This window comes from Mytilus trossulus, chromosome 4, assembly GCF_036588685.1.
Source record: "Mytilus trossulus isolate FHL-02 chromosome 4, PNRI_Mtr1.1.1.hap1, whole genome shotgun sequence".
NCBI lineage: Eukaryota > Metazoa > Mollusca > Bivalvia > Mytilida > Mytilidae > Mytilus > Mytilus trossulus.
The window spans coordinates 28776583-28794025 of NC_086376.1; the positions used below are offsets into that span (position 1 = coordinate 28776583).

General features: G+C 32.7%; 1 protein-coding gene across 1 annotated transcript in view; it reads left to right on the top strand.

The window, feature by feature from the left end:
• The window catches only part of LOC134715028 (polycystin-1-like protein 2), a 65165-nt gene that overhangs the window by 19111 nt on the left and 28611 nt on the right, over positions 1 to 17443 (top strand). The window contains exons 3-6 of the mRNA XM_063576872.1: positions 3174 to 3292; positions 6849 to 6901; positions 10635 to 10907; positions 12575 to 12735. Of these exons, the coding sequence (XP_063432942.1) occupies positions 3174 to 3292; positions 6849 to 6901; positions 10635 to 10907; positions 12575 to 12735 (606 nt within the window). The remainder of the gene's footprint in view (positions 1 to 3173; positions 3293 to 6848; positions 6902 to 10634; positions 10908 to 12574; positions 12736 to 17443) is intronic.

A 17443-nucleotide genomic window follows, 5' to 3' on the forward strand; every position in this document is an offset into this window, starting at 1 on the left:
CGGTGGTCCGAGGTCTGCGACCTTCCATTTTTGCAGTCGGACTTTCTACTTGGTTACTAGCTACGCCCGACATGCCCGACGGACCTTGAAAGGAAATAAAAAAATAACTTTCCAAACATTTTTACCAAAGTTTTCTAGTAAACGATCTCAAACTTATTTTCATCATTACTATCCCTGACAGCGATGTTCAATTTGTTCAACTGCTAGATTTATACAGAAAATCGCCGACAAATAATGTGTAAATCCGACTAAAATCGTATCTCACTTCATCTGTCAAAACAACATTGAAAATAAAATGGCTGCCGGGGAAGACAATTACAATATCGGATCCGATTCTGGAAGCGGATAATGGTAATCCCGGGTTTGGCTATCATTAAAAAAAAAATCCAGACAGGTGACACAATACATCTATGCATGGTAAATAAATATAAACACTAGAATTGAAAACCAAAAGATATATGTAAAAGAAAGAAAAAGCAGAAAACATTTTTGTACACAAATTTTTTAATGTCAAAATCCAATACAATGTGACAGCTGGGAACAGTTTATCTAACAATATATATGTTCCTGGTAACAGTATACATTTTCTTTATCAGTGATAAATGTTGGTAATGCATGTTAGATGCTTTTAAAGTTAAACATATTACTGCAATTTCAAGGGGTATTTTTTTCTTCTCAATTTTGATTGGTCATTTAAAATATAGCGGGAAGTTTTTTATATAAAAAAAGATATGGTATGATTGCCAATGAGACAACTGTCCACAAGAGACCAAATTGACAGACATTAACAACTATAGGTCATCGTACTGCCTTCAACAATGAGCAAAGCCCATATCATTACCACATAGTCAGGTATAAAAGGCCCCGATAAGACAATGTGAAACAATTCAAACGAGAAAACCGTAATAGCCTTATTCATATAAAAAACATAACTATGAAACAAATATGTAACACATAAACAAAAGACAACCACTGATTTACAGGCTCCTGACTTTTGACAGACACAAATAGTGCAACTATATATATGATACCTGAATGTAAGCAAATCTTATTATATATAGGTGGAGTCCATTGGGTCACTCTACCTCCTCCTGTTTGATAACTTTGAAACGGATGAGATCCCCACCCCTCGACCATATACATTCATGTAAGAGACTAAATTAATAATCAAATGAAATATAGGGGAAGTCCCCAGGGTCACCCCACCCCGCATGTTTTAGAACTTGGAAACAGTCGAGATCCCCACCTCTAAACCATATTTATTCATGTATGGGACAACATATAATTAATCAAATGAAATATAGGGGGAGTCCCTGGGGATCACCTCATCCCTCCTGTTTGATAACTTAGTAACGGTCGAGATCCCTATCCCTAAAACATATATCTTCATGTAGTGGACAATATAACAAATCAAATGAAATATGTAGAGGGAGTCTCTGGGGATCACCCAACCCCTCCATTTGAGAACTTGGAAACGGTCGAGATCCCCACCCCTCAACCATATATATTTATGTATGGGACAATATAACAAATCAAATGAAATATGTAGAGCCATTGTAGAGGGAGTCCATGGGGATCACCCCACCCTTCCTATTTGAGAACTTGGAAACGGTCGAGATCCCCACCCCTAAACCATATATATTTATGTATAGGACAATATGACAAATCATATGAAATATAGGTGAAGTTCGTGGGCCAATCTCCCCCTTCCGGTTAGAGAATTTGTAAACAGTTGAGATCACCAATCTTAAACCATATATATTCTTGTATGGGACAATATTACAAATCAAAGGAATAATGTGGGGGTCCTAGGGTTATTGTTCATCCTCCTGTTTGAGAACTTGGAAACATTCGAGATCCTCAACCCTAAACCATATTTATTCATGTATGGGACAATATAACTATTCAAATGAAATATGGGGGTTCCTTGGGGGTCACCCCACCCCTCCTGTTTGAGAACTTGGTAACAGTCAAGATCCCCACTCCTTAACCATATATATTCATGTATGGGACAATATAACAAATTATATGAAATATAGATGGAGTTCGTGGGGCCACTCTACCCCTTCCTGTTTGAGAATTTATAATGGTCGAGATCCATAATCTTAAACCATATATATTTATGTATGGGATAATATTACAAATCAAATAAATTATAAGGGGGTCCCTATGGTCACTGTACACCCTCCTGATTGAGAACTTGGAAAAATTCGAGATCCTCACCCCTTAACCATATATACTCATGTATGGGACTATATAACAAATCAAATGAAATATAGGGGAAGTCCCTGTGGTCACCATACCCCTCCTGTTTAAGAACTTGGAAACAGTTGGGATCCCCACCTCTACATAAAATGAAATATAGGGAGAGTCCCTGCAGTCACCCCACCTTTAAATCAAACCATATATATTCATGTATGAGAACTGATCAAATGAAATATAGGGAGAGTCCTTAGGGTGACCCTACCCACTCCTGTTTGATAACTTGGTGTACTGTTGAACACAAACTCAGATTTCTTTCTAGGGAAGCAAGTCTATTCATACTTGTACAAGCTCGTACTAAAGTCAATTTGAACTTCTAACAGTCAACCAATACCAGCCTTAACGAACTGCATCATTGCAAACTTGTACCACTGCAGACTCATGACCATAAAAAAAATATACTTGATATATGTGTTGCTTTTAAAAACTTTGACAAAATATGAATTATTTGCCTCAATGATTGATTATTTAAATGAACATAAATGTACAATATATGATTGTTTAATGTTCATGATGTTTGTTATTATTAATAAATCCAAAAAAAAAAATGAAGCAACAATTATTGTCTTATTATATAAACTTCTGCCAAGTTTGCCTCTGCTTTTTTTACTTAACTGCCCACAGCGCCTTTGGTGCTTTGATTTACTGAATTTACCCCTGTAAACAGGGACCTTTAGCCTGAACCTGGATGACTATGGTAATTGTACACAGGAAATATTTAAGAATAAAACGTTTAACTATATGTCTTAAAAAAAAAAAATCATACATGACTTACAAAGGCCAGAGGCTCCTGTCTTTGTACAGCCAGTTATATTTTTTCCATTCAAGACAAAAGAAATTAAGAAAATAGACTGTTATCAATCTATAAATAGACAAACTTGTTTTGAGTTGCACAGATATTATATTTTTAGACTTATCACCTTAGACCGTCAATTGGTTGTTATTATGAAGACCAAGATGGCAACAATTGTGATTGGATTAAAGACCAAATGAAAGCATTTGGGATTAACACATCATTTAAAGATACAAAGTAAGTTTTCCTTCTGTAACTAAAAATGTTTATATCATACATTCATATGATTTTGGGAAATAGATAATGGCATGGATTTTCTTGGCTGCTTAATTCCTTTTGGTGCAAAGGATATATTTGTCTTGAAAACTTTTTAAAATATAATTTTAATATGCTTGGTCATTACTCTGCAAAAGTTTGTTTCATCAAAATAATTATATACTTATACTAGCTGCGGTATCGTAGCTCTTAGGTCCTTATGTTATTTTTTTACTATTTGCAGACCATAGAGCTACAGATTTTTCCTATTTCAAAACATTTGGAATTGCGACCCAGGTTCAGGTCGCACTTATTTCTCTAAAATGTATTCTTTATAATCCAAAAATCTGTAGCTCTATGGTCTGCAAATAGTAAAAAAATAACATAAGGACCTATTAAGAGCTACGATACTGCAGCTAGGGGTGCAATCAACAATTTTTTCTATGACGTCTTATTTTGAGGAACCATGCTGCGTAAGTGACCCGTAGTGTAGGACTGATTATTTAAGATTCTTGTATAAAACTAGATATCACTGGAATCATAATGTTCTCTAGTTTATAATGAAATAAAAATAATATGTACTTTTAATAGAATAAAAAAGTTTTATCCAGAAAAACTGGGAAAAACATTGCCTAATTTAAGCTTAAAAAACCTGAAATCAGGTCATGTGCACACCCCTGAAAACATGATACCTTCACATTTTTCATGATTAAAATTGTATGAATTTAATAGATTTTCATCTGGTCTTTCAAAAAATTCATGCTTCAGGGTATGTTCGCCTGCTCAGAAAAGAACTACAGTGGCTGCAAATAAGTTTTCACTTTTCACTGCCAAAAAAAACAGACTGTTTACAGTGTTGTCTCCCCTCAAAACGTATATGTAATCTAATATTTTTTAAATTAATTTAATCATTCAACCTGCTTTAATTGAAGTTAATTAACATATTTTTGCAACCAAATACCAAAAAACATGATCATTTTTGTCGAGCCTTCGACTTTAGTCGAAAAAGCGAGACTAAGCGATCCTACTTTCCGTCGGCGTCGTCGTCGGCGGCGTCCACAAATATTCACTCTGTGGTTAAAGTTTTTGAAATTTTAATAACTTTCTTAAACTATACTGGATTTCTACCAAACTTAATCAGAAGCTTGTTTATGATCATAAGATAGTATCCAGAAGTAAATTTTGTAAAAATAAAATTCCATTTTTTCTGTATTTTACTTATAAATGGAATTAGTTTTTTCTGCGGGGAAACATTTCATTCACTCTGAGGTTAAAGTTTTTAGAATTTTCATAACTTTCTTAAACTATCCTTGGTTTGTTCCAAACTTGGACAGAAACTTGTTTATGATCATAAGATAGTATCCAGAAGTAAATTTTGTAAACAAATAAATCCATTTTTTCTGTATTTTACTTTTAAATGGACTTAGTTTTTCTGCGGGAAACATAACATTCACTATGTGGTAAAAGTTTTTAAAATTTTAATAACTTTCTTAAACTATCCTGGGTTTGTACTAAACTTGGACAAAAGCTTATTTATGATCATTAGATAGTATCCAGAAGTAAATTTTGTAAAAAGACAACTCCATTTTTTCTGTATTTTACTTTTAAATGGACTTAGATTTTCTTCCAGTGAACATTACATACAGTCTGCAGTTAAAGTTTTCAAAACATTTATTAGATTCATTAATTATTCTCGATTTTTACCAAACTCGGACAGAAGCTTCTTACAATCATAAGATAGTATCAAGAGGAATATTTTTATTGATTTTTTTCCTCATTTTTGTTTAGCCTGTGATTTACAGCAAAAGTAGGCGAGACACTGGGTTCTGCGGAACCCTTACAAATTTTTCACCAATTATGTTGATAAAAAGGGACTTCCCTCCATGTCTATTTTTAGTCGGGGGAATAACCCTAGTTTTTTATACGAAACTGTTTATAGCACCCTTAAGGCAAAACCTTTTATGCGAAATATTAAATTTTTCAGCTTTTCTGAATCTGTACACTATACCGATTAAAATGATGTCTTACTTTAAGGATTGTGACCATGAATAGTGAAACTACAGCTCTTTTTTAGCTCACCTGGCCCGAAGGGCCAAGTGAGCTTTTCTCATCACTTGGCGTCCGGCGTCGTTAACTTTTACAAAAATCTTACCCTCTGAAACTGCTGGGCCAAATTTAACCAAACATTGCCAAAATCATTATTAGGGTATCTAGTTTAAAAATTGTGTCCAGTGACCCTTCAAACCAACCAAGATGGCCGTCATGGCTAAAAATAGAAGATAGGGGTAAAATGCAGTTTTTGGCTTATAACTCAAAAACCAAAGCATTTAGAGCAAATCTGAAATGAGGTAAAACTGTTAATCAGGTCAAGATCTATCTGCCCTGAAAATTTTCAGATGAATCGGACAACCCCGTTGTTGGGTTGCTGCCCATGAATTGGTAATTTTAAGGAAATTTTGCTGTTTTTGGTTATTATCCTGAATATTATTATAGATAGAGATAAACTGCAAACAGCAATAATGTTCAGCAAAGTAAGATTTACAAATAAGTCAACATGGCCGAATGGTCAGTTGACCCCTTTAGGAGTTATAATTGCCCTTTATAGTAAATTTTTTAACCATTTTTCATAAATCTTAGTAATCTTTTATAAAAATCTTCTCCTCTTAAACAACAGGGCCAAATTCAACCAAACTTGGCCACAACTATCATTTGGGTATCTAGTTGAAAAATTGTGTGGTGTGACCTGGCCAACCAACCAAGATGGCCGCCACTGCTAAAAATAGAACATAGGGGTAAAATTCAGTTTTTGGCTTATAAATCAAAAACCAAAGCATTTAAAGCAAATTTTACATGAAGTAAAATTGTTTATCAGGTCAAAATCTCTCTGCCCTGAAATTTTCAGATGAATCGGACAACCTGTTGTTGGGTTGCTGCCCCTGAACTGGTATTTTTAAGGAAATTTTGCTGCTTTTGGTTATTTTCTTGAATATTATTATAGATAGAGATAAACTTTAAAATACAATAAATGTTGGCAAAGTAAGATTTACAGTCAACATGACAGAAATTGTCAGTTGACCCCTTTAGGAGTTATTGCCCTTTATAGTCAAGTTTTAACCATTTTTTCGTAAATCTTAGTAATCTTTTAAAAAAATCTTCTCCTTTGAAACTACTGGGCCATGTTAATTATAGATAGAGATAATTGTAAGCAGCTAGAATGTTTAGTAAATTAAGATTTACAAACACATCACCAAAACACAATTTTGTCATGAATCCATCTGCATCCTTTGTTTACTATTCACATAGACCAAGGTGAGCGACACAGGCTCTTTAGAGCCTCTAGTTTATAGAAATTAATCATTAGAATTATAAATAATCATATTAAAATATGTTCATGTATTACTATTTAATATGAGGGTCCTAAGGGAATTCTAAAATTGCCCTGCAAACAATGTACTTTCCTGAGCAATTTTGTGTACATCAAATGAATGTACAACCTTAAATGACCAGAAACTTTTATCTTTTTTTTCATTCATTTTAGACATTGTGAAAATGTAGCTGTTAGAAAGACCAGTATTTTTGACAAAATTTCAGGTATGACATGTGTTCTTGAATCTTCTGGTATTTTAAGACCAAATATTATTGTTTTAGACAGATGATAAGATTTTGTTATATTATTTTATCAGTATGTTATGTGTGTGTGCAATTCAATGCATCAACACTTATTATACATAAAAAGGGGAAAATATATATGGACCATAATTTGGTATTCGGCCTTTGATTTCTATTGGTATCTTTTTTTTTAGTTCTAAAACTTTAACTTTTATTCTGCGGGTTGTGTTGGTGTTAGAAAAGTATTAATGGAACAATTCAGTTTTTCAAGAAAAAATTAATACATTTTGATTCACCGTTTACGTGACAGGAAACCAAACAGGACACCAATCTTTATTTTCTTTATTTTGCACAATATATTTCAAAAGACATAAATGAACACCATTACTAGTGTTACATTCTTCAGGTTAATATTTAAAATCTATTTTCAATGTTAAATTAAAGTTTTTTTTAAACGCGACAGGAAACCATAAGAAACAGAAAGCATTTTTTTAAGTTTTATTTTATTGCAAAATCTGCTTAAAATAATCTGAATAGTATACTTTTTCTTAAAATCCATCTTTAATGTAACAGTATTATAAAACTCCTAAATATGTGCTTGTTTTGAAAACAATTAGTACAATTTATTCAGAAATTTCCATTTTTTCTTCATTGATACAGGATACCATAATCGTTGTACTTGATGTTTAAGCCAAAAAAAATGTATTTATATTTGGTTTTGAAATTCCAGTTATATACAATTTATTCCAAATCATTGGCAATGTAAAATTCTTTAAATCCAGTAATAAACAAAACTTTTAACTTGGAATTAAAATCTTCAAAATAGGCACCATGTCCATGTGATATTTGTGACCTGTACACCTTCTACATGGTTTCCACATTTTAACCTACTTTAGTGGGCTAAAATCAATAAAGTACTTCCTTTCAAGTCATGCATGGTAAAAGTTTACTTCTCCTTTGACAAGTTTATTGCGTTTCTGATAAGTGTTTGCAGAACATGAATAAAAAAAAATAATTAAAAATTGTGACAAGATACCAACTTTGTACATTCCAAGTGTATTAACGGTATATTAACATGTTTTTTTTATTAAATTGTATTTATTCACCTAAAATATCCAGTAATATTTACTGCTGAGCTAAAACCAATCCAACGAGCATTGGTACAATTGATAAGAGACGTAATTTCGATTGAATTTTCCAAGGACTCTTTACATTGTTATCGGGAAACGAGGTGTGTTCTAACGTCTGTCAAATCTGCAATCGATTTTGTCAAGTCATTGGGCTTTTATTTTCACACAGGATCGTATGTAACATTATGCACATAGGAAAAATAATAGACCCCCGATGCAATCTCTTTGAAAGTTGTATTTTCCTCTTTTAAACAAGACGAAACAAGTCTACAGGTTATGTTTGCTAACATCCCGTTGGAAACAAAAACAATGTTTAGACCTAGTATTTCGTGAATCCGGACGTAATGGCGTGATCACATGTTTCACGTATGACCGGAAATGAATAGACAAACAATTTTTATTAAAAAAAAAAGGAAATAACTGGACTTCTGTTTCGTGTGAAATGTAACGCATAACGATAACCTCATTAATTGTAACTTAATTATTACGAAGAACAGAACTAGAATGTAAATCCTCTCTGATTTACCTGTTTGTACATCTCGCGAGAGTTCATATTTGCATATTGTTATAAAGAATTCTATTACAACAAAGCAGATTACATCATCTAAAATTTGCGTTACGAAATCAGACTCAAAAGTAACGCCACTGTTCTTACGTCTGCTACAGAAATACTTATAATTCTCTGCATTTTCTTCTGACTATTCTTATTGGTCGATGTTCTTTTTTATTTGAAAGCAAAAGTTACGAATTTGCCGGTGACGATTATCTATAAATCAGTCGGCGCACTTCGGAAGCGAAAAGTAACGCGAGAAACGACACAAAAATACGGTCGTATAATCTTTGAAATTTATTAATTTCAATTTTTTTTCTAGGGAAGAGTAGCATACACTTTTATGTTGATAAAAATAAAGGCTTCTTTAGATGTAGTTACGACTTTTCTTACAGTAATACGCATTTTTATCACTTTTCTATAGTTATAGGAAACGAGCCCAATAGCAAATTATGGTCCATATATTCAATCTAGCTCAGATAATCCAAATGTCTATAACTGATAACTGTTGAATTTACTTTATTTAAATGTCAAACGTTTGATACTGAAGATTGAAAACCGGCGTTTTGCATTTGCGCCAATCTGCACTTCATTTGCGCCGATTTTTTCTTTCATTTGTCCTGATATTTTCATTCATTTGCGCCAATTTTTTTACAGGTAAATTACAGGTGAATAGATATAAGAAGATGTGATATGAGTGCCAATGAGAGATCTCTCCATCCAAGTCATGTTATTTTTCATTTAACATTATAGACCTCTTCCATTAGCCACTTGTACAAATTTATGAATTGTCAATCATTACATGTATATAACTGTTGTCCTCTGCTCACAGTGGGGAGGTGGAAGGAGGCCTACAAGATACATCTCCAGACATATTCCCTGACCCTAACCGTAGTTCTTTAGCCCCTGTCTTTTGGACATCTGTCACATATTTATGCTCGAATGTGTTTTGACAATAAAATCCGTGGTGACTCTGGCTTTACACAGTTTTATAGTACATAAGTAAGATATGTTGTTATATTTCAGGACACTTATCTTCCGATATGTATGGCCCTTGGTGATTAAAGAATTGTCTCCTCGGCTCGTTTCAGTGTGCAATATGTCTATCATGTTACAATGAAGTTGCAGAAAAATATGAATCAAAATTATCTTGAACATAAATGAAAAACATTTAGAACCAAATTTTACAAATGGTATAGTACATGTACAAGTATTAATTTACCTGTAAATCTAATTAGGAGCAAATAAAAAATCGGCACAAATGAAAAAATGAAATCGGCGCAAATGATAGAATGAAATTTTCAAAATCGGCACAAATGTCATACGCCCTTAAAAACATATTTACTGCAGTTTAATTAAAAAACTCAGCAGTTCAAATTTGATTTAAAAAATGAAAGATCTAGGACCACTTGAAATTTTAAGTTAGGGTCCTCCATAAGAAATCAAATGTAGAAAGCACCAGTCTTAAGAATGGTAGGTCCTTTACTTTTGTTTTTGTAATTTGAAAATAAAAAAATCCTTGTTGAAAAGAGGGGTCCTGCATCTCCGACCCACACTAATTTTGAACCCCTGAAGCTGGAGGTATGCATTGTTTTTTTTGGGCGGGGTTGAACAAAGTACCATTCCTGCTTGAAGAATGATGGGGTAGGGAAAGGGGGTACTTATATAAGTGTAACCAGAGAGTCTGAATTTTATTACAAAATTGCTTGTCTCTACCGGGACTTGACTGTGTTACAAGGCAGCGTGTTAACTAACTGAACTGAAGAATTATTTCCTCAGCTCAACCACTTACAGCTGAATAAGTATCTACCACATTTCCTAAGGGAAGCAATCCAGTCACACTTCCCCTCTCACTGCATTAAAATATCAAGGAATTTGATGAAATTTAATAAAATGATATTGAGGGGAAAGGTCATTGACATTAATGATGTTAACCTCTTTCATATTTTAAAGCTGTTTAAAGTCTATCCTGTACAACATCAAAATAAAAAATGGTGAAAGGTGACATTTTATATCACTTTCTTTTGTATTACAGGAAAGTTATTGAAAAACAGTACTGTAATGACCACACATGATGAATTTAATGACTTTAAACAATCTATAGAAGATAACAGACAGCCTATAGACCAGAACAGACAGCCCATAGATGATAACAGACAGGATGTTTCTGATTCTGTACCATGTAGATGTATTATCTCCCCTAAGGAAGGATATTCATTGATCACACAGTTTAATATTACTTGTCAGGCCAATACTACCAGTCTCCATGATACAGTTTTATATAATGTGTATCAAACATTAGAAACTGGTATTAAAAATTAAAATAGATAACTTTTTTTGTTTTAGAAACAACATTCTAAAGTAATAATATTCATTTAACAGAATAATGACTGAAATGGGGTACCTGTTCTATTCGTTTTAAATTAGAATATAAATGATTACTGTATGAAGGCTTAGCTTTTGAAATAATACATCTATGTCATTAAAGGCAATATTAGTTTAGCAGCAATGAATGCAAGCTATTTTTTTAATGGGTGGATGAAGTAAGAAGATGCATTTTTTCACGAGTACAATTGTCTTCAAATAAAATCATAACCCTGATTAAGGGACTTCGCTTCTCAGTTTTGAAGTTATTAACTTTTCAAAACACTAGTTTATATAGATAAGGAATTAATAAAGGAATCCAAAGAAAAAAAAATATATATAGGTCACCGTGTTAGTTTTCAAGATATTAGCCATTGAAATTTTGACGGGAAAATATTCTCTCTTGACTTTTCATAGCTTTATCATTGACAAGTTAAAGTTCTCAAAAACTGTTAAAAAGTAATTAAAATTTTATAAGACTTTTAAAGATAACTTATTATTATGCATGTAAGAAATTTACAAAAAGAAAAATGGGGGTCACTGGGCAAATTTTTTCAAAGCATTCAGATGGAAAAAAACAGAGGATTCTGAAAATCTGACAAAAAATCTAAAACACGATAAGCCAGCTTCCTTAATTGTTTAAAACATTTGAAGTTAATTGGTCCATCACACATTTAAAACTGAATTTATTTCTATTTTCACCAATGCTGCTGGTTCTGCTTTACTGAAGCTTGATTTTTTTTCATAGTAAAATATAGAGTTTATTGAATTAAATTAAGTAACAATATAATTATACTGTTGATTCAATAAAGTGTTTTACAGCTGTCTGTTTGTGGGTATGTTTGTCTGGCGCATGAATATTTTAATCGCATCTTTCTCAGGAACTATATTACAAGGATTTCTGAAATTTGGTTTCATTGTTTACGAGTCAGCTATACCATGTGATGCATTTTCAGATTCATCATCAACAACTTCCAGTTAAGGCCAAATAAAATAATATGTGTGGTTCCAGTTACATCTGAAAATAAGTAGGGTAGGAAGGTAGGGATTTTTTTTTATTTTATGGGTGTATTTTTTTACATTGAGTCTATAGGAGCAACATTCTGACTTAAGCAGTGCTTGATGAAAAATGACAATAAAACCTTTAGGGTAGGCTATTTTCAATACAAAAAAATAGGGATGGTAGGGTAACTGGAACCACACATATATTTTTATTTGGCCTTACTTATACTTTTAGCGGGTGCTGGTATCATTAGCAAGCTGTAGCTCACAGATTCCCTTGTTAATCTTTTAACTAAATACCAATTAACCATAATAATTCAAGATGTGTTACATATTTATACAAGGCATTGTAAAAGCTGTTTAATATTGCTTTGTTTTCAGGTAAACATGCAGTATGCCTTATGCAGTTAATATTGCTTTATTTTTCAGTTAAATACAACATGATTTATTTAATAGGTAATATTGCTTTTTTTTCCAGATAAACACATGATTTTTTTAGGTTATATTGGTTTATTTTTCAGGTAAACACATGATTTATTTCGGTAACATTGCTTTATTTTTCAGGTAAACACAACATGCTTTATTAGATAACATTTCTTTATTTTTCAGGTAAACATGATATGATTTATTTAGGTCATTCACCTAACATGACTTTCCTTTACCTGCATGCTGGACACGAGAATAAGAATTATACATATAATATAAGTATATCGGTAGACAAGGAGCATGGCTTGAATATAGTTGGTAAATGTACAGATCTAGAAGTAAAGGTACTATACAAAAGGAATATTTTATATTTAGTCCTTTTATATGTTATTGAATGAAGAATTTAAAAATCAGAACAGAGATGGATATTTTAAGTACAGAATAAACTGTTTTGTATGTTAAGGACTGAATTCTTTCAAATTTTCCCATTTTTGGGAAACAAAACAGTAAGCTAAGCAAAATTACAGATTTTGATGAAACATCTTAAAATAAAAAAAGCATCAATTTTCATTGTTTTTTCATACCATTCATTTGATTTTAGTCTTTAGTACCTCAATACATATCTCATTTTTAGATCGCCTGGCCTAAAGGGCCAAGTGAGCTTTTCTCATCACTTGGCATCTGTCGTCGTTAACTTTTACAAAAATCTTCTCCTCTGAAACTACAAGGCCAAAAACCAAATTTAGCTACACTCATCATTGGGGTATCAAATTTAAAAAAAATGTGTCCAGTGACCTAGCCAATCAACCAAGATGGCAGCCATGGCTAAAAATAGAATACAGGGGTAAAATGTAGATTTTGGCTTATTACTCTGAAACCGAAGCATTTAGTGCAAATCTGATACTGTTTTAATTGTTTATCAAGTCAAGACCTATCTACCCTGAAAATTTCAGACAAATCAGACAACTGGTTGTTGGGTTGCAGCCCCTGAATTGGCAATTTTAAGGAAATCTTATATTTTATTATAGATAGATCTAACTGTAAACATCAATTATGTTCAGCAAAGTAAGATCTACATATAAGTCAAAATGACCAAAAAGATCAGTTGACCCCTTAAGGTGTAATTATCAGGTCAACATTTAACTGCCCTTAAATTTTCAGACAAAGTGGACAGTCTGTTGTTGGGTTGGTTGCCTCTGAATCTGCAGTTTTTAAGGAAATTTTGCCGCTTTTGGTTATTATCTTGAATATTATTACAGATAGACTATAAACAGCAATAATGTTCCGCAAAGCAAAATCTACAAGTCAACATGAACAAAAAGGTCAGTTGACCTCTTAAGGAGTTATTGCCCTTTTTAGTCAATTTTAAACAATTTTCTTAAAAAAAAAAATTTGGGGTAAATTTTAACAAAATATTTTCCTCTGTAACTAATGGGCCAAGTTCATTATAGATAAATAAAATTGTTAGCAGCAAGAATATTCAGTAAAGTAAGATCTACAAACACATCAGCGTTACCAAAACACAATTTTGTCATTAAGCAATCTGTGTCCTTTGTTTAATATGCATATAGACCAAGGTGAGCAGCACAGGCTCTTTAGCGCCTTTAGTTATTTCACCTGACCTGAAAGGTCAAGTGGGCTTTTCTCATCACCAGACGTCCATCGTCCGTAAACTTTTACAAAAATATTCTACCTGCCAACTTTTGAAAATGCCTATGGGGGTTTTAGGGCGCGACAACAATTTCAAAGGTTACAATTCTTTGCGACGACTATTTTGCGTATGCTGTTTAGTGGTCTAGAAAAAGTGTCATGTTTGTAAGATGAGCTTACATGCCTTTTTCTTAAGTTTATTTGCATGATTCTTGTTATTATATCAGCAGAAAATATGAACATGTAGCTGTAAGACTAGGAATTATTTTCATGTGTAAGGATACTAAATAGTTGTTGCCTTTTCCAATTTAAAATCAAACACAAAAAAGGAGTCCTTTATCAGGTTGGGAACAACACCTAGGGATACCCCCTCAATGTTAGGACATTAAAAACCACTTTTTAAGTACAAATGAGCACACATTCATAGTATTTGAAGAAACTTTTCCAAAAGAACTATACATCTTATAATCTATCTGGTATTATATGGTCAACAAATGTCAAACAATTTTAATATGTTCTTGGCCTTATATCTTTTTTATTATTCAAAATAATTGGACCCTTCATTTAGAAAAGCTGTTGCAAATATAATGGCAGAATGTCCCATTTGTAAGTTAATAAATCTACATTTTTCTATTTAATTTTACAAGAGTAAAATGACCCCTTGACTAAGGGTAGTCCCTCATTTAAGGGATTCCTCATGTTGATGGTCGGGGGTCCATGTGAAAAATAATGAATAGTACATTTATACTTTAAATGATTTGGTAATTTAATTGAATACATAAATAAAATTATGTTACAGCAAGTTTAATGTCAATAAATCAGTGAATAAACTACTATTTATTATCTTCTTGGTAATACTGCATCATAGAAGTTTGTCAATCAGCCATGCTTTTATTCTTATTCTGTGTAAGAACCTCCTTGCATTTGAAAAATCATTTGCCATGTTCACGATTTTACAATTCTGACAGGAATACAACACAACTTCAATATCTAGCATGTTAAAATAATTTTGAGAGAAAACGTTTTTGATTGGCTGATTTATTTGATCATGAGAAACATACAATTTGATTGGCTGAACACGATTGTCCTCCATTGGACACGGTTCAAAATCGGGAACAACAATATTTTCGTGTAGATTTTCACCAAATCGTGTTTTAGAGTGTTTTTCAGAAACACGATCGTGCAATCGTGACAAAGGGTAAAAATCGTGTAGTACACGCCTAAATCATGAAAGTTGGCAGGTATGATTCTACTCTGAAACTACTGGGCCAAATTTAACCAAACTTGGCAACATATTCTTAATGTATCTAGTTTAAAAAATGTGTTTGGTGGTCAAGTCTGCAATGCCAGATGGCTAAAAAAAAACATAGGGGTATAAGTATTTTTTGGGATACAATTGCTTTCAAGCAATCTGTAGACTTATACCGGTGGCTCAGAGCAATGCTCTCGCGTCAATCGTTTTATTCTTAACATTAAGGAACATCTCACACTCTAATGATTGTCTTGCTTAAAAAGGTAAGAAAAAGCAAAGGGATTGAACTTAAACAACTTTCCTATAATATTCTTTTCATAATCTTCATGTTTGATAATTCCCTTGACTTATATGTGTGTCTTTAACAACACAGAAAATCAGAATTAAGCAGTATTTATATTTAGTGTTTTTACAAATTTAGAAACACGTCAGAGGGATTTCCCAGTTTTGATAAATGTGAGAGTTCTCTGAATTCCAATAATTCTAATTCTGTCATAAGAACTGAATTTTTATATATTTTACCGTTATGAAACTGATATTTGATACTGTACTCTTATAAAGAAATGGAGAACCATTCATCCTATCATTTAATAAACGTTCTTGTTCCGAATCGCAAATCGCTGTTTGTTTATGTATTAATGCGCATGTGTATAGTTTTCCTGATTTCAAGGGGTATCTGATTGAGTGGTTGCTCAAAATGCGAGAGTTCTCTGAATTCTGATCAATCTATTTCTGTCATATAAGAACTAAAGTGGAGTTTTTCTTATATGTAACCGTTATGACACTGATATTTGAGATTGTACTTCCATAAAGAAATAGAGAACCATCTAGGTCGTTTAATAAACATTTAATATATTGGATATGTTCTTGCTCCAGGGTTTGTTTTGGAAATTATGCACATGCATATAGATTTCTTGACTTCAAGGGGTTTTAAATTGAATGGTTGCTCTGGATTCCCCACTCAATTAATTTATAGCTCATGGGATCTTTTCTATGTATGTTTGCTTTTTAGGGTTATTGTTGTTGCATATCTTTAAATCATATGCATCATTTAAATTCAAATAAATTTAGTCATCATTATAGAACACCCCTTCAGGCGAAATGGAGTCTTCCATATTATCGTTTCGAGTTGTCTCCCTTCCTGAAGTCACTTCCGTGAGTGCTGTTTATAAACAAGGGGACGTTGGGTATTAGCTCGTTCTGTCAATAAACGTCGTATTTTTTTAAAACTTTGCCGGGCTGGCGGCAACCAAATGTTGTCCATGCATTTACTCATGAACCGTTCAACCAAAGCTTTTCAAATTTTAATATATTGTTACAGACAACAAAATGAAGGTCAAGTTCAATAATGACAATTTTTACTTTTACCGTTCAGGAGTAATGGTTCTTGAAAGATTGAAAAATGGCATTTCCAGTCATGTCCGTGCATTTACTCATGAACTGTTCAACCAAAGCTTCCCAAATTTTAATATGTTGTTATTGATGACAAAATGGAGGTCAAGTTCAATAATGACGATTTTGACTGTTAACGTTCCAGAGTTATGGTTCTTGAAAGATTGAAAAATGGCATTTCCAGTTGTGTCCGTGCATTTACTCATGAACCATTCAACCTAAGCTTTTTAAATTTTAATATGTTGATACTGATGACAAAATGGAGGTCAAATTTGATATTGACGATTTCACTTTCACCGTTTTTCAGTTATGGTTCTATTGATATTGGCAGGACACAAATAAATGTTAATAAATCCGGTTTGCTGTCATTGTGACAGCCTCTTGTTTATTTAAAGTAATATTTATTAATAAATTAAATGTAGGCATGTGCCTCAAGTGCCTTACGGCTGCTGTGCTCCCAAAAGCATTTAGAGCAAATCTGACAAGGGGTCACGATATTTATCATGTTTAAATCTATCTGCCCTGAAATTTTCTGAAGAATCAGACAATTTGTGATTGGGTTACTGCCTCTGAATCGGTACTGTTAGGAAAATGATGCAGTTTTTATACGGCTGCAAAATTTTTGTGGTTGTATATTGGTATCACATCGTCCTCATCCCTAGACGGATGATTTCCAGATATTAACTTTATTTATGGGTCATTTTTTCTCATTTCAGATTTGAGAAATTAAAGGTGTAATACCACTATTGATTTTTCCC